Source organism: Pelophylax lessonae (assembly GCF_965119305.1).
Source record: "Pelophylax lessonae genome assembly, chromosome: 2".
In the NCBI taxonomy this organism is placed as follows: domain Eukaryota; kingdom Metazoa; phylum Chordata; class Amphibia; order Anura; family Ranidae; genus Pelophylax; species Pelophylax lessonae.
The window spans coordinates 656,784,251-656,807,635 of NC_138769.1; the positions used below are offsets into that span (position 1 = coordinate 656,784,251).

Here is a 23,385-nt window from a genome sequence, read left to right on the forward strand (position 1 = left end):
CATCAGATTGGTTCGAAAATATGAAAAAATTGACTCGTGCCCATTTATATATTCAACCACCCAAGGAAGGCTACGTTGCTTCCGATCAGGTCTGCCTAAAAAAACTGACAGGCAGACCCGATTAGACCATCTGTGTGAAAAGGGCCTAATTCTTAGTGATAAATTCAGTATATACAAAATTATTACCATTGAGAAGCATTTTTAGTGGCATATTTCAAAAGTCTCCCGATAAAGGTTTCTAAGTGTTTACTTCCATAACTACCTTATACCAGCCCACAATGAGCAACATTTTTGCAGACACTAGCCTGTAGTATACGTTTGTTGCAATTATAAAATGTTCCTGTTTATGTTAATGTTTACACTGCACAGTATTTAAATATGATTTGTTGTTGTCATTGATGCCTAGGAAGTTCCAGGACCATCTTGGACATGCCTTGTAGATATGTAAGTTGTATTGTTTTATTAAGCTAGAAGTAATACATCATGATTGAATTTGTGTTGTTTTTGTGGTCAGATTTTTTTTTTCTACCATGAATAATGTATATCTCATCTTCGGTCACTACTTTAAAGAGGTACAAGGGGACATGGTTCATAGGACCTCGTCTTTTGTGGAAATAGTACAGTAATGCATATTCTGCATTTCCTTTTCTCTAAAGAGCTCAAGGAGCAGACCCTGCCATATTCACTATAGGGGGGTACAGGACACATGGAATGTGTCCCGGATGGCAGGTAGATTTCCCTGATTCTTGAGTTGTGGTCTCTTTTAAGTGGGGCAGTTGCAGTACTCGGGGGTTCTCACCTATGCAGGATGAAGTGTCTCTGGTTAAGTTTGGCTGGAGATGACTGACTTCCCATACTCTCTGGATTGCTAAATTTGTATTAGGGACCCGAGGTTGGGTAGGTTTAAAGAGACTTGGGAGGGAAGAGCCTCCAAACCCTGACTACCAGGACTTTGGTCCCAAAGGGGTTGAGTCTCATGGGAGGGAGGCTTGATAGGCAACAGAGGAAAATCATATACTGGAAAAGAGAAATGGACAGAGGGCCCACCAGCCTAGCGCATTATCTTTAAAACAATTTATTGTAATAGACATGTATACACATTATACTCACAAAACGATTATGAAACACGAGCAATAAGCAATGAGGGACCACCAGGGGTCTCCACTGGGCATCCTTAGCTGCCGCAGGCCGTGGAAGGATGTAGACCTCCAAAAAAGAGCTTACACATTTCGGGGTGTTCCCCCTTCATCAGAGCCCTGCTCGTGTTTCATAATCGTTTTGTGAGTATAATGTGTATACATGTCTATTACAACAAATTGTTTTAAAGATAATGCGCTAGGCTGGTGCGCCCTCTGTCCATTTCTCTTTTCCAGTATCTGCTTTGGGTTGCCACGACCTGTTGAGAGTGGCAGCACAGCCTGAATTTACTACAATTTGACCTGAATCGCATTTTCAGGATACCAGCCGCAAGGCCACCCGTCAAGCGCAGGAGTCATTTGCTCATTGTACATAGAGGGAAATCAGAACCTGTGTCAGGGAAGAGAGTGGAAGAGAGACTCACATGCTGTGTGGCAAGTGTGCGCTCCCAGACAGGCTGAGACACGGGGTTAGGGTTGCCACCTCATCCCTTTAACCAGGACATATATGAATTACACAGGTTCTGTGGCTGATTAAGGTGGCAAATAAACTCACTTTGTGCCTTATGTACATTATATCAGCCTCAGAACCTGTGTAATTAATAAGTGTCCTGGATTAAAGGGATGAGGTAGCAACCCTATCCGGGCTGTTAACCCCCCTTGTGGCCTGCCTGGCACCCTTACTATGGAGGAGCCTAACATCCTGTATGGGACTGAAGATTAGTGGTCAGGCTGCTGTTTAGTTTGTGATACCATAAATTGGACTGTTTTTTGGCTGTGGGTGAAGTAAGCTGTCTTTTTTTGTTTAACCCCTTTGGCGCCAGTTCCTGCCAGCCCTTTAAGGGGTTTGGAATGCAGGGGGCGGGGCTTATGGCCATGTCAATCACGGTATTCACACCTGATCGCAAGCAGCGACCGGGAGTTTTCCATGAGCCGCCGGTCACAGGGCCGGGAACGCGCAGGATACACGCTCTCAGCACAGCTCTGTTGGCGCTATTGCATGCAAACATGCGGCTGCTCGGCGCCAAGGCCCAGCCACCAAGAGACTGCATATTTGTGTGCACTCGGTGACAACAGGTTAACCATGATTCAAATAAATGAACTGTTTTGCTTTCACCAAACTGGCTGGCGGTCATTCCAGAGCTACTGCAGATCACATGGGGTTTAGAAGATTGCTTGTAAAGTGCAGATTTGTGGAGACCTGCCAGCTGCCAGACCTGCCAGCTGAATACAGTACCATCAAGGAAGATTCATCTATCCACACTATTTAGCATTGATGGAGAAAGACATTAGATTTCATACATTCAGTCTGCACTGCAGGGTGAACAAAAGAAATCTGTGCACACATGGTAAGTTTGAAGGTTAAGTTCATCTTTAGGAACATGTTACACCCGTGTTAGGGTGTAATGTGTTCTTAAACACTCGCCTCCCACCTCCACGTCCTCTCTCCTCCCCTTCTTGCTGTGACCCGGAAAGCGACGTGTATGACGTCCCTTCCGGGTCAGCCTCTGTGTCCCTGGCTAGCATAGTTGGGAAGCAATGTTTTTCAGTTTGATCTGCATTGCAAAACATTTAGTGGAGCCCAGAGGAGACATGCAGGGATCCTGCATGTCTCATTAACGAGAACCTGTCACCTAAAGGTCATCACATAGGGGATGTTTTGTCCCCTATGTGATGTAAAAAAAATTTTTTTTTTTTGCAAAAAAATAGTTACACCCTAGCACATAAATCCCCCCCCCCAAAAAAAAAAATCTGAGGGCCCCCCCACCTCCACATAACGCATGCGTTGAAGGTGCCTACATTGATTGTGAAACACATGTTACATATCAGACGTTCTCCAGAACACTAAACTGGTGGCCTATAGGGGACCCTATAGGGGGCTTATAAGCATTGCCTATAGAAAAGATGGGGTACTGAAGTTTGTTGCCATTTCATGGGCGCACACAAATTTAAGGTTTGACATGTTTGGTATCTTTTTACTTGGTGCAACCTCATCTTTTAAAGTTTACCAAAATTGTGGGTAGTTTATTGCATTTATTTTCCCTAACTTCAGTTTGTGATTTACTGAAATGTTGCGGTAATATCGTGTGGCATAAAAATTGGAACTACCACTGTTTTATTCTCTAGGGTGCCTGCATTCAGAAAATATATAAAATGTGGGGGTTTTGTATAATCTTCAGGGCTAAAACGCTTTTTTTAAACATGTGTGCAAAAACAGCTCTGGCAGCAAAAAGGTTAAAGTTGCCATGGCTACATGTGGCTTCGCCCACACAGCTGCATCATTCACTAACAGATATTGGTGAATGAATAAACTACAAGTCCCATCTTCCACAGTAGAAAATTAACTTGTAGTTCTCAAATGAGTGCTCTGATCATCACATTTGTAGTAACTTCACACTTCTAAAAGCCCATACAGAGGCTAAAAGATAGCTGGAGGGAGAGTGTGCAGGAGCCTGACATTGCATCTATGATCCACATGGTCGCGATTGAATTGTTTTCAGGCTTCTGCGGAAAAAATAATTAATGCACATTTAAAGCCTGCAAAAATATATGAATTTATTATTTTTCCTTAAGTGAACTTAGCCTTTAACCACTTTAGCCCCGGAGGATTTGGCTGCTCAATGACCAGGCCCTATTTTGCGATTCTGCTCTGCATTACTTGAAAGGATAATTGTGTGGTCGTGCGACGCTGTACCCAAACGAAATTGACGTTCTTTTTTTACCCCACAAATAGAGCTTTCTTTTGGTGGTATTTAATCACATGTGCGATTTTTATTTTTTGCGCTATAAACAAAAAAAGAGCGACAATTTTGAAAAAATAACAATATTTTTCACATTCTTTTATATGAAATTCTCCAAAAAAAAAGAAAAGTAAAAATCAAAATTTTTAACATTTTAGGCCAATTTGTTTTCTGCTACATATTTTTGGTAAAAAAAAAAAAGCGTATTTTGATTGGTTTGCGCAAACGTTATTGTGTTTACTAACTACGGGAAAAATTTATGTCATTTATATGTTTTTTTTTATCTAGTAATGGTGGCGATCTGCCATTTTTTTTTGCGGGACTGCGACATTGTGGTGGACAGATCAGACTGACATTTTTGACACTTTTGGGGGTACCAGTGACATTACTACAGTAATCAGTGCTATAAATATGCACTGTTACTGTAAAAATTACACTGGCAGGGAAGGGGTTAACTGTATTGGTGATCAAGGGGTTAAATGTGACCCTAGGGGCGTTATTCTAACTGTCAGGGGGCATGGCTTGTTAGATCATCACAGAGACATGCGATCCTATATAGCAGGATCACATAGCCTCTGTGATCATCTAAGGGAGAATGACAGACGCTGTGTTTACATCAGCTGTCTGTCTTTCTCTCTCAGCTGCGGGAGATTGCGAGTGGCCGGCGGCCATCGGAGCCACCGGTCACACGCACTGACTCCCCAGCCGACATGCGGGAGCACGCCGGTGGTGGTACGCGCTCGCCCCCTAGAGTCTCCTGAGCGAGCGACGTAACATAACGTCGCTTTGCCCAGAAGCGGCTGCCTGCCGCAGTAAAACTGCGGCGGGCGGTCGTTATGTGGTTAAGAGATGGCCCTACTGGGAAAAAAATATGTAACATTCTTCTGTTATATGGCAATCCTTAAATAACTAATAAACAAATGTGCACAAATAAATGCTATACACATTAAATGAGATATTCAATCCAGAAGTGAAAAACTCATAAAAAAGTCATAAATATTTTTGGAAAAGAAAGTCCAAAAGATGTGTAAGTAATGAAAAATCCAATAAATCCACACGAAAAAATAGTGACTTGAAGAAATGACAAGTCCCACACCATAAAGAACTCAAATGTGCTCACCAGATGATATGGACCCAAATTGCTGTACAGCAAATGGGTCATACAAGCTGAATTCCTAATTCCTATGAGGATGTTAATTTTAATGAAACACGTTAGGAGTATCAGGAGTGCCAGACCTTAACTGAATGCTTCTTACCATTGGAAACTCTGTAAGTGTATTTCTTTATCCTTCAGTAAATTGCCTCTACGGTATCACGCTATGTTGTTCCTTGGTTTATCCCTCTCTATACATCCATGACTGGGGATTCCTTGGCATTTCCTTTTGGAGTTATTTGAGGATACTCACCTAGACTCAACCCGTGATCCAGAGACGCTGTGGAGGTTCCCATCATTCAATGCCGTGGACATCTTTTTTTTTTAAAATCTTTTTATTGAAATGTACGAAAAACAACTCAGCAAAACACAAGCAAGACAAAACAAGGTGCGAGAAGTTCACGACAAGGAAGTTCTGTAGAAATAGCAGTCAGCGCCATGCTGCCCACATAGGGCGAGTCCATCAGAAGGAGCGTGCAAGATAATCCAGAACATAACTTGCATCTAAGCACAATAACAAATGGAGCGGATCAGCAGGAAGAAGCATACATGGCAGTACAAATTAACTCAAGGGTGGAGAGCCAGAGAGACCGTGAGACAGGGGCCCATTAGCAGTTAGGTCAACAGAGCGGAGGAAGAATCCTCAAGCCAACGCGTCCACACCCTATCGTACTTCTTGGGGCAGCCTCTGTGACAGTAAGTATCTCGATATAGCGGGATAGCCGCATCCACCAGGCTCCTCCACTGAAGAAGCGTGGGGGGAGTCCACTGTCGCCAATGAAGGGCTATATTCTTCCTAGCATAAAAGAGTAAATGGCCCAGCAGAGTATGATCCGCCACCCTCGGAACGATGTCATCCAGGAGACTCAATAGACCCAGTCTGGGAGACGGGGCCACCGGGACCTGCAGGACAGCGGAGGACACCTCAAACACCCCGGACCAGTAGGACAAGAGCTCGGGACACTGCCAAAAGATGTGGATAAAGTCTCCCGAAGCTTGTCCGCAGCGCCAACACTCCGGGGAGTGAGAGGCATGAATCTTATGCATACGGTGCAGGGTAAGGTAAGCCCTGTGGACAATCTTGTACTGGACCAAACAGTCCCTGAGGGAGACTAGAATAGTGAAGGGAGATTCCCAGATGTGCAACCAGTCCACCGAGTCCAGGTCCGGGACATCTCGGGCCCAACAATCGTGGAGGCCAGAAAGCTCCAGAGACGAGACACGGAGGAGATGGGCATGCAGCACCGACATAGCTCGCTCAGAGCAATCGTGACGCAACACCCTCTCCAGATTAGACTGCACCAGCTGGGAGCCCGGGCCAGGGAATTGAGCTCCAAAAGCATGAGACAATTGTAGGTAGTGAAAAAAGTAGGACGGGAGGTTTGCGAGCAGAAGCCAACTGCGCAAAGGAGGGAAGGGAGAGGTCAACAGTGAGATCCAAAATCCTTTTTATGCTGTGTTTAGTCCAAAGGACCGGGTCAGGTAGATTATAAAGGTGTGGCAGAGAGGGGTTGAGCCACAGAGGAGGGCGGGGGGAGACCGCGGAGCTCGGATATGCCTCCAACGACAACCCCTGCCGCCAGGCCCGGAGCGTCGTCTTCATGTAGGTAGTAAGGTTGTAAGGAGCACGAGGACCCCTAAACAGCAGATGGGTCAGGGCCTCCACCGATCCCAGCACCGCGGCCTCCACCACAACAGCAGAATTAGACGCCTCCGGGGCCAACCACCACACCCCGGTAACCAATTGCGATGCCAGGAAATATTTGTGGCAATCAGGGAACGCCAGTCCCCCCTGAGACAGGGGGCGCATAAGCGTAGCAAATTTGTATCGAGGGGGGCTAGCACCCCAAAGAAAGCCAGAAAACATCCTATTGAGTTGACAGAAAAAGGATTTCGGAATCCAGCAGGGGGAATTACGGAACAGATAGGCGAGTTTGGGGAGAACCTTCATTTTTACAAGGTTGATTCTGCCCAAAAGGGAAAGAGGAAGGCGCTCCCATGCTCTCAGTCTGGCCCTGAGGTCAAGGACAACCGGGTCCAGGTTGAGGGCAATGAAGGCTGTTGGGTCCCGAGACACCCGCACCCCGAGGTAGGTAAAGCTCTCCACCCATTGCAAGGGCACATCAGGGGGGGCCCCGGACCTCGCGCTGGGGTCGATGGCCAAGAGCTGCGACTTGGACCAGTTCACCCTCAGACCCGTCACCTCCGTGAAGGCATTCAACACCTGCAGGGCCCCCTGCAGAGAGGGACCAGCATCATCCAGAAACAGCAGGAGGTCGTTCGCGTACAGAGCCACCCGCTCCTCCAGCCACACCATCCGCAGGCCTTTGATATGCGGAGCGCCTCACCGCCGTGGACATCTTTACATTCAGCTTGTATGACCCATTTGCTGTACAGCAATTTGGGTCCATATCATCTGGTGAGCACATTTGAGTTCTTTATGGTGTGGGACCTGTTATTTCTTCAAGTCACTTTTTTTTGTGTGGATTTATTGGATTTTTTTTTGGACTTTCTTTTCCAAAAATATTTATGACTTTTTTTTAATGAGTTTTTTTCTTCTGCATTAAATATCTCATTTAATGTGTATAGCATTTATTTGTGCACATTTGTTTATTAGTTATTTAGCGCTGCACTATATATATGCTTTGTATTCTGTCACCATTTTTGTCGGTTGGAGTGCTAGCAGCTATTGTCACTTTCACAGTACAGTTCATATTTGTTGCCATTTCTGTTAGCGCAGTTTGATATATATTTTTCCTTTCTGATATGGCAATCCTTACTGAAAATGAGGCATGAAGAGGTTGATAATATATATTTTATTGTAGACTGGAACTGTCATGATAAAAAATTTGGAATTCTTTTTTGCAGGGATTTTTATATTAGAAGTGATTCAGGATCTGATTTAGAATCAACAAATGCTTCCCACTCCACTCAGATAAGTACGTCTGCACTGTATTGTCATTGAGGATTGGTAGTGCAACCATAACGTTTGTTTTTTATTGTATTTATACAGTTTATTTCTGTGACCTTATCTAGAGGATAGTATAATAAAGCCTAAGTTTCTAACTCTTCCAATATATGTAATGCCCATGCATCAGATTACCAGAGTGGATTTTCAGGTGCATAATGATTTTCATTATTTTATTGTTTAAAATAGTAATCACTAGAATGCTGTCCAGGTATCTATAATTTTAGTCAACACAACAAATTTAAAGCTGTGATGAGATATGAAGAGCTTGAAAATCAGCACTGTCTAGCCTACACCAGTGATTTTCACATGCACTGCCCACTACATATACTACCTAATGCTTATAATTACAAAATAAAACTGCGTAATTTGAAGAGAAACTCCACTTTCGTGAGGGGAAAAAAATATCAAATAAAGAAAAAAAATAGCGTATATAACATAGCTACACAAGTCATATTGTAATTAAATGTTATTAAAAAATACATTTTCTCTTACGTCCTCCGACAGTCGCCGCCTCTTCATATTCGTCACATATGGGGTATTAGACTTTGCTCCGAAGGAGTAGCTAGGCAACAGAATATGTTAACATTAAAGCTTTTAACATATCCCACCCTCAAGGGGTGGTCCCCTCAGTCAATACCCTCCTACTTCCTGCAACCATATCTCAGTTTTAATGTCTAGCTTGTCAGGAGTGGCTGGCTTTTCCTGTGCTGGGGCTTTCTGCCCCAGACTCTTTCTTCTTTTTGAAATTTTGTTTCAGTTTTCTCTCTACCTTTACTTAGCTGTTATTTTTGTCAGCGTTAGTTAGTTCTTCTGATGAAGAGGATCATGAGGGCTGGGTCTCGGGCTGATCCCCCTGGTCGCAGGTCGTGGGTCAGTGGCTTCCCAGCCTGCCATCGAGCGTTCAGCCAGGTAACGCTCCTGGCACAGTGAACGACCCATCCCTGTTCGGTGCAGGGATGATTGGTGAGGTGGCTACCTCACTGGACGCCGTGCGGTTTCTTAACCCCCATTTTGTGCGTCTTGAATTGCGACTCTCCCTGCCTCATGTGCAGCGGCTTGTTCGCCTGTGCGGGTCCCCCACGCCATTGAGAGGTAAGTGTATCTATGTGGGGACCTGTCTGTCTGGGGGGGTGTCAGTCTGGGACTGTGTAACCTGCCTCTATTCACACTGCTTGTCTCCCTATCTCTCGGCTGCATGCTGTGGGCTGCAAGGGGGGGGGGGGGGAGCTGTGTGACACTGTGTGTGTCAGCCTGGTCAGTGTGAAAAGCTGTGTGCTGTGGGGCATGTTTTTTTGGCATGTTTGGGCATTTACAGCGATCGCTGCGGCGATCTGACATGTGTTCTTATACATGGATGACATGTGTGCATTACTACACTGTGGAGCGGCGGTTTCGGCGCCAAACGGCGCCATTTTGCCCTCACTCGCTCCGGCCGCATGTTTTACATGCATGGCGGCCATTTTCTTGTAGCCTCCATAGGCTTTCATAGAGCGCCCTGGCAGCATCACTTCCTCTTTCCAGGAACACCGATCGAGGCAGCAGCAGCGGCGAGGGTCTCCTCAGGTTTTATCCTTCTGTTCTTGCTATCCATTGCCTGTGTTCAGTTTGCATATTCCCTGTGGGGGTCTCATTGTGCTTGAGTGTGGTGCGGTGGGCTGCGCTTGCTTGAAGGGGCAGTTAACCCTTTATTGTCTGGTATTACAGGGGCAATGGATTCTCAGGAGGGCAAATTTTCTACCGCCTTGGTGGAAAGCCAGGGGACCGCTGTTTCCCCCCCAGGGGGGGATTTAGCCACTATTGTGGCTGGCCTTGCTGCTCAGGTGCAGATGCTGGTGGCTGCTCAATCTACTAAAAGACCCAGAATTGCTCTTTCCTCTGATTCTGAGGGTGAAGGTGATGGGGTTGTTATGGCGGGGGCCTCCTTATCGGGGTCCCGCTCCTCCCTAGATCTAGTGGGGTCCGAAGTGGAGGCTGAAGTTGAGGGGGTTGATAATTCTCCCCCTGGCTCGCCTGAAGAGCTTGCAATCATGGATGAATTGATTGCTTCCATAAAGCAAACATTGCGTTTGCAGGATGAAGTGTGTCCCCCCGCTGCCTTGGCGGCTTATGGGACGCAGAGAAAACGCAGGACACCGCAGGTTTTTCCCTGCAATGATGATTTTCAGCGCGCTGTTAAGGAACAATGGCGCAATCTGCGCAAACCTTTTGCTGTACCAAGTAGGTTCAAGCTGCGTTATCCTTTCTCGCCTTCCACTGATGAAAGGTGGTGTGTACCTCCCCCAGTGGATCACGCAATTGCGGTTTTAAACAAGGCCACTGCGATTCCTGCAGAGGATTCCCCTGTGTTCCGTGATGCCACGGATAGGAGATTGGAGTCTCTTGCCCGTCATACTTATTCTGTTACGGGTTCTATGCTTAAAGCTCTGTTTGCTTCTCTCATGGCGGCCCAGACGATCGCAAGTTGGACGCAGATGCTTAGGCGCGTCCTAGTGGCCGACTCGGCCTCGCCGGCGACCCTGGATATGGTGGATCAAATCCACCAGGGTGTCATGTATCTGTGTGATGCGGACCTGGACCTGGTTCCATTGGCTGCACGTGTGCACAGCGTGGCGGTGTTGTCTCGCCGCCTGGTTTGGTTAAAATGTTGGTCGGTGGACCAATCTTCGCGTAAGACCTTAGCCAATCTACCTTATGATGGGTCTCGCCTTTTTGGGGAGTCCTTGGATGTGTTGATTAAGGGGATCACCGGGGGTAAGAGCACTCTCTTGCCCCATTTCCCCAAGGCTAAGGGGGCTTCTGGGAAGAAGCATGCTAATTTTCGGCCCCCTCAGGGGTCCTTTCGTGCCTTTCGGCCGCACTACAAGGGCAAGCCGTTCAAAGGTCAAGGCTCTCAGAAGAAGCCCTGGTCTGGGAAACAGAAGTCCGGCCAATCCGGATCTGCAGCCCATAACAGTTCGGCCTGAAGGGGCGCCCTCACCCAGTTTTGGGGTGGGGGGACGCTTGCTCGGTTTTCTTCAACCCTGGTTGGCCCGTGTGCGGGACAGATGGGTTCAGGAGATCGTTCGATCTGGTTGCAAGATCGAGTTTCTCTCTCGGCCGGAGAGCAGATTTTTTCCCTCAAATCTTCAACTGTCTCCAGAGCGTTTGCGGGACCTGCACCTGGCGGTGCGGGACCTGAAGGCTCAGGGAGTGGTGGTTCCGGTGCCTCATCGGGACAGATTTCAGGGGTTTTATTCCAATCTGTTCACCGTGCCCAGAAAGGAGGGCAAGGTTCGTCCAATTCTGGACTTGAAGGCTCTGAACCGCTCTGTGCGGGTTCGCAAGTTCCGCATGGAATCCCTGCGGTCGGTGGTGGCTGCCCTGGTTCCGGGGGAATTCATGGCCTCCATCGATTTGAAGGATGCGTATCTTCACATCCCTATTTTCGAGGGTCACCAGAGGTTCCTTCGATTTGCCATTGCGGAGGATCACTACCAGTTCGTGGCGTTGCCTTTTGGTCTCGCCTCGGCTCCGCGGGTCTTCACCAAGGTGCTTGCACCGGTTCTGGCATTATTGAGGGCCCAGGGCATTTCTGTCCTGGGGTATCTGGACGACATTCTGGTTCGGTCTGCGACCAGCCAGGGTCTGGAGAAGGACCTGTCTGTCACGATGCAAACTCTGCAGGAGTTTGGTTGGACGATAAATTTTCCAAAGTCGACACTGAGTCCGTCGGTTCGTCTTCCCTACCTGGGAATGATTCTGGACTCGGTGCAGGCGAAGGTCTTCCTGCCGGAAGACAAACTCAGAACTCTTCAGGAGGAAGTCAGGTCCCCCAGGGACGTTCCGCACTCGTCTCTGCGGACGTGCATGAGATGTCTGGGATTGATGGTCTCGGCTTTCGAGGCGATTCCCTTCGCCCAGTTTCACACGCGGGGTCTCCAAGCGGAGATCCTGTCCAGGTGGGACGGGCGACCTCAATCTCTGGATCTTCAAATCTCGTTGAGTCATCGCACCAGAAGAAACCTTCTGTGGTGGCTCCAGTCCCCGATGGTGTCCGGGGGCAAGCCGTTTCGTCCTGTCTCGTGGACGGTGATCACCACGGATGCCAGCCTGTCGGGCTGGGGTGGTGTTCTGGGCGTTCTATCCGCCCAGGGAACTTGGTCGGAGGGGGAGTCTTCCCTTCCGATCAACATTCTGGAATTGCGTGCGATAAAGCTCTGTCTTCATCGCTGGACGGACCGGCTGCAGGGCTGCCCGGTTCGGGTGCAGACGGACAATGCCACGGCGGTGGCCTACATCAACTACCAAGGGGGCACCAGGAGTGCCCGAGCGGCTCGAGAAGTGGCCGACATTCTGTCTTGGGCCGAGACTCATGTCCCGGCGATAACGGCGGTTCACATTCCGGGAGTGGAGAATTGGCAGGCGGACTATCCGAGTCGCCAGACCCTGGATCAGGGGGAATGGTCTCTCCACCCGGCTGTCTTCCAGATGTTGTGCGCGAAGTGGGGTCTTCCAGATGTGGACCTGTTCGCGTCTCGTCTCAACAACAAGGTGAAAAGGTTCGTGGCAAGGACGCGTGACCCTCGGGCAGACGCGTCGGACGCGTTAGTGGCCCCGTGGCATCAGTACAGGCTGATGTACGCGTTTCCACCGATTCAGTTGCTGTCCAGGTTCCTTCGCAGGTTACACTCGGAACGCAGCACGGTGATTCTTGTGGCACCGGACTGGCCTCGCCGGTCCTGGTACGCAGACCTCGTGAATCTGGCGGTCGACGCTCCGTGGCGTCTGCCTCTTCGAGACGATCTACTGTCTCAAGGACCGATATACCATCCTGCTTTACAGTCGCTGGCTTTGACGGCCTGGCTGTTGAGACCGAGGTCCTGAAGGAGAGGGGTCTCTCTCCAGAGGTCGTTCATACTTTGATCAACGCGAGGAAGTCTTCCTCGGGGAAGGTTTATTACCGTACTTGGAAGGCCTATTTTGCCTGGTGTGAGTCCAGGGGGTTTTCACCCCGCACGTACTCGGTTTCCCGTGTGCTGTCTTTTCTTCAAACGGGTGTTGATCAGCGTTTGGCGCTGGCTACGATAAAGGGTCAGGTGTCTGCACTGGCCGTTCTGTTTCAACGTCCCGTGGCTTCCAACTCCTTGGTTGGCACTTTTGTTCAGGGTGTGCGGCATCTGGTTCCTCCTAGGAGGGATCCTTTGCCCCCTTGGGACTTGAATCTCGTTCTGTCTGTGTTGCAACGTGCTCCTTTTGAACAGATCAGGGAGATCTCGTTGTCTATGTTGTCCAAAAAGGTCGCCTTTTTGGTGGCGATCACTTCGGCTCGCAGAGTGTCGGAGATGGCAGCTTTGTCCTGCAAGTCTCCGTACCTGGTTGTTCATTTGGATAAGGTGGTCTTACGACCTAATCCTTCTTTTCTTCCGAAACGAGTTTCGGAATTCCATCTTAATGAGGATATTGTCTTACCTTCGCTGTGCGCGAAGCCTAAACATCCAAAGGAGGTGAGATTGCATTCTCTGGATGTTGTTCGGGCGATAAGGGTTTACCTTAAATCGACTGAGTCTTTTCGAAAGACGGACTCCTTGTTTGTTCTTCCAGAGGGTCCTCGGAAGGGCATGGCGGCTTCGGCCTCTACCATCGCAAAATGGATCAGGCAGACCATTGAACAGGCCTATGCTTTGCAGGGGAAGGTTCCCCCTGTGCCTGTGAAGGCGCACTCTACTAGATCTTTGAGTACGTCTTGGGCCTGTCGTCATGGGGCTTCTGTAGCCCAGGGTTGTAAGGCGGCGACCTGGTCGACCGTACACACGTTCACAAGATTCTACAAAGTAGATGTTCAGGCATCGGCGGATGCTTCCTTTGGCCGCAAGGTTCTTAGTGCGGCAGTTCCCTAGGGTCCCTTGTTGGGGACCTCTGGCTGTTGGGATAAGTTTTGTATCCCCTGGTTTTTTTGTCTTTTCCTGGGTTGTTGCTCCTGTTGAGCACTTGTTTTTTTCTATTGCCCAGCTGGTTTCCTTCCTTTGGTAAGGTTCCTTTCTTTGATGCGGAGACTGCGTTGCCTTTCGGCGCGGATGCGTTTCCCACCCCTCATGTTTGCACTGCTTTGGGACGTCCCCATATGTGACGAATATGAAGAGGCGGCGACTGTCGGAGGACGTAAGAGAAAACGGAATTTTTGTAAAATCTTACCTGTAAAATTCCTTTCTCTGAGTCCTCCGACAGTCGCCGCCCCCGCCCCTCTTTTGGGGTTTGGTTGTATACTCTACTGCTATTCCACTAAAACTGAGATATGGTTGCAGGAAGTAGGAGGGTATTGACTGAGGGGACCACCCCTTGAGGGTGGGATATGTTAAAAGCTTTAATGTTAACATATTCTGTTGCCTAGCTACTCCTTCGGAGCAAAGTCTAATACCCCATATGTGACGAATATGAAGAGGCGGCGACTGTCGGAGGACTCAGAGAAAGGAATTTTACAGGTAAGATTTTACAAAAATTCCGTTTTCTTTTCAATCTGCAGCCGCTGTAATTTTATGAAAACGCAATGCAATATGGCTACCTGGAGCTGTTCTGTACACTTCATGTGTACAGAATACCCCTTAGATATGTAATTATCTGCTTGTGTGATTGGCTCACAGATTTTCCCAGAAGTCTACACTAAGATACAAGTCAGATTTCAGGCATCCCCTGCAACAAAAATGTCATTTTTGGTGAGATATTCCCAATAGAAACACATCTAAAGGGATGCAGGCCCAGCAGCTTTCCTCATTTGTGGCCTGCAGCTGCCACAGCTGATTGATAATTATGAAACCACTCCCATTAGACTCACTTAACACAGAAGCACAGGCGAACAAACAAGGATTTCTTCAGAATAACAAAAGGTAGGGATCTGCAACAAAGTTTGTTAAAATCCCAGAAATGTACAGAGATCACCCAGAGAGGAATGATTTTTTTCTCAACAAAGTGGAGTTACTCTTTAAGTCATTATTCCACAGGGTGTGATCTTCCTTTAGCAATTGATCATAGGAAGTTTTAGCTGTACAGATATCGCAAGTGAAAATCAAATACTGTATATGGAAATACTCCAATGCTGGCCATACAGGTAACAATGCAACCACTCAATGGCATGAATGTTTCAATGAAATCATCTTTGAAAATAGAATTGCATTCAATTCTCTGTTTCATCATTTCATTGAAAATAGAATTGCATTAAATTCTCTCTTTCATCGACAAGTGATATAAAAATGTAATTCTTGGTTCTGGTGAAAAGTCAAATTTTATACGACCACATCCATTGTTTTCTGTGTCACATTAAGAGCCCATTCACATTAGCGCGACTTGTCAGGCGACTTGTCAGCCTGACAAGTCGCGGTCCATTGATTAGCACAGGACCCGTTCTAATAGGAGCGACACAAGTCGCTCCGACTTAGAAAAAGGGTCCTGTACTACTTTGGGGCGACCTCGGAGCGACATGCATAGACTTCCATTATGTGAAGTCTCGGCAAGTCACGCCGAAGTCGCGGTGCACGCGACTTCACAGGTCGCCCCCCAAAGTCGTGTCGCGCTAGTCTGAATGGGCTCTTAAAAGTCTAGTCTGTTTATCATTATGTGTATGGGCAGTAGGGCTGCAACTAACGATTAATTTGTCTGTCGACTAATCTATTGATTATTTTTACGATTAGTCGACTAATCTAACGATTATTTTTATTTTATTTTTTTTGCTTAATTGAGTGTTTTTTTGATTAGCTAATTAATCCTGTAATTAATACAGACCCCTCCGTAAGCCCCCTCCCAGTACAGACCCCACAGTAAGCCCTCCCACCTAGTACAGACCACTTAGTAAGCCCCCCTCCCAGTGCAGACCCCTCAGTAAGCCCTTCCACCTAGTACAGACCACTTAGTAAGCCCCCCTCCCAGTGCAGACCCCTCAGTAAGCCCTTCCACCTAGTACAGACCACTTAGTAAGCCCCCCTCCCAGTGCAGACCCCTCAGTAAGCCCTTCCACCTAGTACAGACCACTTAGTAAGCCCCCCTCCCAGTGCAGACCCCTCAGTAAGCCCTCCCACCTAGTACAGTATGTACTAGGTGGGAGGGCTTACTGAGGGGTCTGTACTGGGAGGGGGGGCTTACTAAGTGGTATATGTACTAGGTGGGAGGGCTTACTGAGGGGTCTGTACTGGAAGGGGGGCTTACTAAGTGGTCTGTACTGTACAGACCACTTAGTAAGCCCCCCTCCCAGTACACTAGTACAGACCACTCAGTAAGCCCTCCAACCTAGTACAAACCCCTTAGTAAGCCCCCCCCTCCCAGTGCAGACCCCTCAGTAAGCCCTCCCACCTAGTACAGACTGTACTAGGTGGGAGGGCGTACTGAGGGGTCTGCACTGGGAGGGGGGGCTTACTAAGGGGTCTGTACTAGGTGGGAGGGCTTACTGAGGGGTCTGTACTGGGAGGGGAGCTTACTAAGTGGTCTGTACTGTACAGACCACTTAGTAAGCCCCCTCCCAGTACAGACCCCCCAGTAAGCCCTCCCACCTAGTACAGGTCATTACAAGCCGCCACAGTACAGTACAAGCCGGTGTAGTGCCGCACATGTGACATCTCTTAAGTAGCTGGGTGATCGGGGAGGATGGCAGGCAGAAGCTGTGGCGGAGTACAGGGGTGCTGGAGACGGTCAGCGCTCACCTCTTGTCTCCGGCATCTCTGTGGACGGAGCCCGGCGGGGGAATTTCAAGCGGCGCGGCGGCCGGCCAGGGGGTGTGTGACGTCACGCGTAGACGCGTCAACGCTTTTCACGCACGTCGACGATTTTTTGTAGTCGACGCGTCGTGGCAGCCCTAATGGGCAGCATAAAAAAAATGTTGCCAAGTTAGAATAAAGTTAGGATTTACTGTATTGAAGCTAAACTCCTGGCATATAAAAAGGACACAAATTAAGGCAGTGTTGTATCCATGAAATAGTTTTTTTTCTGTAAAGCCCCTTTCACACGGGCAATCCGATCAGGTCTGCCGGTCAGTTTTTTAGGCGACCTGATCGGACCTTGCACTCTCCCCTATGGAGCGGCGGATGTCATTGGTGACATGTCCGATCCAATCCTGCCCACAAAATCCAGACAGATGGTGGTCCTTTTTTCCATCCATCTGGCGGTCCGTTTTCACTTGATTTCCCAATTGAGGAGAGCGGGACTGTCTGGCTCCATTATTCACAGTGAGCTGAGACAGACCTGTCATCCGCCTGCTCAACGGGGATCAGCGGCGCGATCCCCTGCTAAGCAAGCGGAGTCTGCCAAACGGAGGCGCCCATGTGAAAGGGGCCTTAATGCAAGCAGAGTTTAGACTGGATGAGGGTGAAGCAGCAATCAGATGTTCTACAGTGTAAGGACCAGCTAATTCTTAGATGTGATGGCTGTACTAGTTTTCGTTTTAGGGTTCTTTCTTCTATTTCCATCTGATGATCTGGACAGTAAATATGTTTTTGTTTTTTTCATAAGAACAAGCTCTCTTGCAATGGCAGGGGTGAGAAAAATGATTTACTACTGACTGGGGAGCTTACAACGATCAGTTGTATTTATTTATTTATTCATGGAAATCCTTTATCCCAAAAAGGAAAAAAAGTTTGCTGTAACTGCTTATAAAGTATTGGCTGTAGTTTGGCTTTAATTTGTTAGTGTATATAAATGTTCTACTACATCTTACAATCCTATCCCCCAAGACTGACAACACTGTTGTCCAAAGGGGCCCCTGTGCTCCTTTATCCAGAATGTAGGCACTCTAATACAGGAGGTGTATTACTGGCCAGATCAGAAAAAAAAAACAGAGGGGGGGCTAAAGAAAACTAATACAGCCACCACATCTAATGATTGATAAGCTGCAACATATTACATTTTTAGGTTTCATGCTACTTTAAGGACTCATGCAAACAGGCACATTTCTCCTTACAGTATAACAACATTGATGTATTTTGGTGCCTGGAAGCCCCTGGTGCTGCATTTAGCTGTCCATAGACATGATTGGTGGTGGCTGTACGCAGTTACATGGACTACTTGCGTATGTGTACAGACGCTACCTGCGTACAGACGTCCACAACCATTCCTTTCTTTGGGCAGATGCATGCAACAGCAGGGGCTCCTGGGCACCAAGATATATCAGTATTTTTATACTAGAAGGGGGAATGTGCCCTTATAATAGTAATTGCTTTTTAACCTTTACCTGTTTTGTTTTTGGATGCAATGGGAGATTTACTAAAACTAGTGCACACAGAATCTGGTGCAACTGTGAATAGTAACCAGTCTGCTTCTAACTTCACTTTGTTCAATGATGCCATGTTTCGATCCAACTTTGCCCTGCAACTTCAGTCTGACATTGATCCAACTTTAATGAACAGGATCCGACTTGAGATGAGTGCGACTTAAGTCTAGTATGGATTTCCACAGCAAATTTACAAAACAAAAATGGCGTGAGGTCCCTCCCTAAATCCATACCAGACTCTTTGGTCTGGTATTGATTTTGAGGGGAAACTCCACCCCAAAATGTAAAAAAAAAAACCTTGTTGGTCCCCCCCCCCCCCAAAATCCATACCAGACCCTAATCCGAGCTTGCAGCCCGGCAGGCCAGACTAGGAAAATGGGGGGAGGAGCGAGCGCCCCACCCCTTCCTGAACCATACCAGGCCACATGCCCCCAACATTAGGAGGGGAACTTTGGGACAGGGGGGCTCTGCTCCACCACCACAAAGCCCCTTGTCCCCATGTTGATGGGGACCAGGTTCTCTTCCCCACAACCCTGGGCTGTGGTTGTGGGGGTCTGCTGGCAGGGGACTTATCAGAATCTGGAGGCCCCCTTAGAGGAATGGGGCCCTCAGATCCTGCCCCCCCATGTGAATGAGTAAGGGGTACATAGTACCCCTACCCATTCACCCAAAAAAAAAACAGTGTAGTGTAACAAAGACTATTCTAAAAGCGACCCTTGCCCCTTGTGACATCACAAACCCATCAAGCCGGGTACATTACAAGGGGGCGGGGTCTCCAGGGTACGTCACTGCATGGCCACTCCCCATAGCTGTATAAGAACTGTCAGACACTGGAGCTGCCAGAACAGCAGGGGCAATCGTCGGGGGAGAAGTGTGTTCTTTGTTTTATCGGGTCGACCGTGGTGGAGGAAGACATTGTGATTGATGTTGGATCTACATCGGGGGAACTTATTAATTTTTAATAAAGTAATTGCCAAAAAACGCCTCATGTTTTTTGTTACACTATGCTGTTTTTTTTGGGTGAATGGGTAGGGGCACTATGTACCCCATACTCATTCACATAGGGGTAGCCGGGATCTGGGGGCCCCCTTTCTTAAAGGGGGCTTCCAGATTTCGATAACCCCCCTGCCTGCAGACCTTTTCCAAAGTCAGATTGGCACAAGTTGGACCAGTTAACACAGCTCTCACAGGGAAACATTGATTTTTACATGTCATGCGACTTGGGCTCTCAAAGTCGGAGTAATTATCGCACCAGTGTGAACGGGGCCTAAAGCTTTGACAATTAAACCTAGAAACTGATTGGTTTCTATGCACAGCTGCAAAAAATTCTGTGTGCACCAGTTTAACCACTTACGGACCGCCCACTGTGTATTTACGTTGGTACTTTGACTGTAAATACTGGGGTTATAGCAGCAATTTTTTTTACACAGCGGCAGTCCGCTTTAACATAAGGGTGGACCCAGCAGCAAATTTGCCACGGGATCACCCTTATGGGGGCGGGAGAGGTGCTTTCCCCCCCCCCTCCCCCCACCCCGCTGCTTCCCCCCCCTCCCCCCACCCCGCTGCTTCCCGGTCATTTTCCAGGCTTACCGGACCTGTCGGTAGCGGGAAAACGATCGGGTCTGCTGTCCCCTCATGCAGGAAGTTAAGTGAAGGCACTTGGATGACCGGAGCAACGTCATACGTCGCTTCCTAGCAACAGATTTAAAGATTAAAGGGGTTTGGTGAGGTAAATGGCGCTGCCTTTTAATAGGTATTAGAGGGCACTATATGTAAATGTTAAAGGTGGGATATTTCAACGCAGAAGGTTCCAAAGTGCATGTAAACATGTCAACTTTTTCTACATCACAATGATTGCAAACAATACATATGAATAAATAAAAAGTGCCAATAGTGCAGCAAAGGTGCTGTATTGTAAATGATAAATTGTTGGTTAATAAATATATTGAAATGCCAATAAATATAAATGTAAATATAGATAAATATAAGGTGCTCAGTGGAAAGTGACAAATGTATAAATAAATAAAAATCCCAAATATCTCAGCAAGTGGTAAACCCCTTGAACAGATTTAAAGAGCCCATTTTTTTTTTATGAAAAAAAATAAATTTTTATTTTTTGTGTAGATGTGAGATCTGAGGTCTTTTTGACCCCACATCTCCCATTAAAGAGGTCCTGTCATACTTTTTTCTATTACAAGGGATGTTTACATTCCTTGTAAGAGGAATAAAAATAGGAATAAAATAGTGTAAAAATAAAAGATAAAATAAATAGAAAAAAAAAAATGTAAGTGCCCCGTCCCCGTTAGCTCGCACGCAGAGGCGAATACATACACAAGTTGCACTCACATATGTAAACAATGTTCAAACCACACATATGAAGTATCGCCGTGATCGTTTGAGCGAGAGCAATAATTTGAGCCCAGATCTTCTATGTAACTCTAAACTGGTAACCTGTAGAAATGTTTAAAATGTCGCCTATGGGGATTTTTAAGTACCATTGTTTGTTGCCATTTCAGGAGCGTACGCAATTTTGAAGTATAACATGTTGGGTATATATTTACTTGGCGTAACATTTTCACAATATAGAAATAAATTGGTCTAACTTTACTGTTTTTACTGTTTTCTTATTTTTATTTTTTTAAAAAGTGTATTTTTTCCAAAACAAAATTGCGTTTGTAAGACCGCTGAGCAAATACAGTGGGATAAAAAGGCACACAATTCAGTTTACTTATCATTTATCCTGTTTTCAGGAGCTGAGCAGAATCAAGGAATGAGAGCGGAGTCAGAGAGAATGAACACGCTGTCAGATCACACATATCATGAACAAATGGTCAGTTCTGTAATTATTTGTAATGAACATCCTTTCACTGTCCTAACACTGCTGTGTCTCGACATGAAGTAGTTTTTCCTAGAACTAGGAGTATGGTGCAGCTGAAAATGATACATGTTGATCAAGTTCAATACAGAAAAAACTCCTCCTTTGTATCATTGGGCCCCATTTACACTGGGGGCCATATTGCAGATACCCACAGGAGATCCATGCAAATAGGTGCAGACAGGAATCCCCATTGAAAACAATAGGAGCCTGACAGCGCCCGCATTTATTCCTGTTCATTTGTATGTAATTGCTCATGCAGTGTGAGTGTAGTGAGTAAGGCTAGATTCACACTAGGTTGTGCTTGCGTTCCTGTTGCAGGAATCGCATCTGTTCTCCGCATCCTCAGCCAAATAGCGCTGCTCATAGGAGACTCCTGCGGCTGCCATTCATTCTGAATGGTACCCCCACACATTTCAGCACGTTTGCGGGTGCGGTAACCGCAGGGAAATCCAATGATTAAAAAAACCATGAGATTTCGCTGCAGTGACGTTTTTTTAAAAGGTGGCTGTACTTCTTTTTTGCGGAAACGCCCTGTGTCTGAAAATGTGGCCCGCACAAAACGCGGAAGTGTGAACCTGAGGTAAAGCTAACTATGCACTAGTAGAATTTTGTTAGAAAATGTTTGTTTTCAGAACATCCGTTTGATTTTCTAACCGTCAGTGGGGTCAAATTGACATTCGTTTTTGACAAGAAAATTTGAAGATTCAGGATGGAGAAACAATGAATGTGGTTTTCTGTAGGAAAAATCAATTTGTTCCAAAAACATGTTAAAAGCAAACAACGAGATTTGTTAGGTCATTAAATTTTCTAATCTAAATTTCCCCAGGAATAGTGATACAAACGTTCTTCAGAAATCTAGTAGTGCATGGTCAGCTTTATTTAACCTCTTACTGGCAATCATTAGCAGCTCATTGCTTTTAATTTGCTAAAAGGAGATGCTTGCCAATAAGTAGTCCAGTCTTTCAAATGATAAAAATCTGCAATGTAAATTTTGTCTTTACAGTTATGTCGTGTTTTGTGAATGTATGTAAATTTTCTCACTGCTACTTCTTAATATTGGTATTGTGTTATTAATGTTTAGAAATCACTGGGACCATCTACACCTTTGCTGCAGCAGGACCAACCGTAAGTTATATTATTTAAGCAGCCAGAATTTTTTTAATACATGATCCTGTTTGCTAGGACTGTTCCATAAAGAGGTACAAATAACGTAAATCGCTATTAAACTCAAAACAAAAAAGTAATACATTGCAGGTTACCAATCATTAGATGTGGTGGCTGCATTAGTTTTCCTTTTTTAGGGTTTTTTTCCCTCTGTTTTCACCTGATGGTCACACCACCTGCATTAGAGTGCCTCCACTCTGGATGAAGGAGTACTGGGGCACCTTTGGACAGCAGCATTGTCAGTCTGGGGTGATGGAGGGGGGGGGGGGTGGTAGATGTACTAGCAGATCTAGATACACTAACAAACTGAAGCCAAACTCCAGGTCACACTGCAGTTACACAAGCAGTTGCAGCAGCATTTTTTTTTTACATTTGGGATAAAGGTTTTACATGAATAAATAATAGCTGATCTGTGTATGCAGCCCTGTGAGCGGTAAATGGTTTGTCTCCACACTCTAACTTATACATTTTCTGTTGAGAAACCACAGACTTTTTGGCTGGATAACCAAATGAAAATAAAGGAAAGGGAGCCTAAAAAAAGAAAGCTAATGCAATCATCACATCTAAGATATTGATAGGCTGCAATATAATAAATGTTTGCTTTTGGGTTTAATACCACTTTTAATTGGTATTAATCACAAAAACAAAAATTTAACATTTTACAGCTTACAAGCCAATAACCCATTTGTCTACTAAGCTGTTTATAAACCTCCTGAAATACAAGAGATTAACCACCTAACCTTAGGTGGACATCATATGATGTCCTTTTGTTGAAGTGGAGATATCTGAATGATGCCTGTAGCTGCTGGTGATTCCCTCTCATGTAAAAGCAATCATAGCAGCTGTTCCCGCTGCCCTCCTGTGCTTCTCTGGGTTCGTCGATGCGATTGGGAAGCCAGAAAATGAATCGGCCAGTGGCAGTCATTTACCATAGGGCTGACCAAGGACCAGATGGTCACCGGTCATCTCTATGACCCTTGGAGGCTGCTACTGACGTCATTTCCAAATGAAATAAAATAAATACAGTGGTGCACTACTCAAAGTGTGAACAATATCATGATCAATAATCACCAGTGGAAAATAGCATAAAGTGAATAAATCAACCACAAATGAAAAA

At 46.5% G+C, this 23,385-nt stretch overlaps 1 protein-coding gene across 1 annotated transcript in view; it reads left to right on the forward strand.

The window, feature by feature from the left end:
* LOC309548229 (uncharacterized protein) overlaps window positions 1-23,385 on the forward strand; it is a 287,045-nt gene that overhangs the window by 100,361 nt on the left and 163,299 nt on the right. The window contains exons 6-8 of the mRNA XM_082248181.1: window positions 7,899-7,969; window positions 20,977-21,056; window positions 22,186-22,229. Coding sequence (XP_082104307.1) covers window positions 7,899-7,969; window positions 20,977-21,056; window positions 22,186-22,229 — 195 coding nt within the window. The remainder of the gene's footprint in view (window positions 1-7,898; window positions 7,970-20,976; window positions 21,057-22,185; window positions 22,230-23,385) is intronic.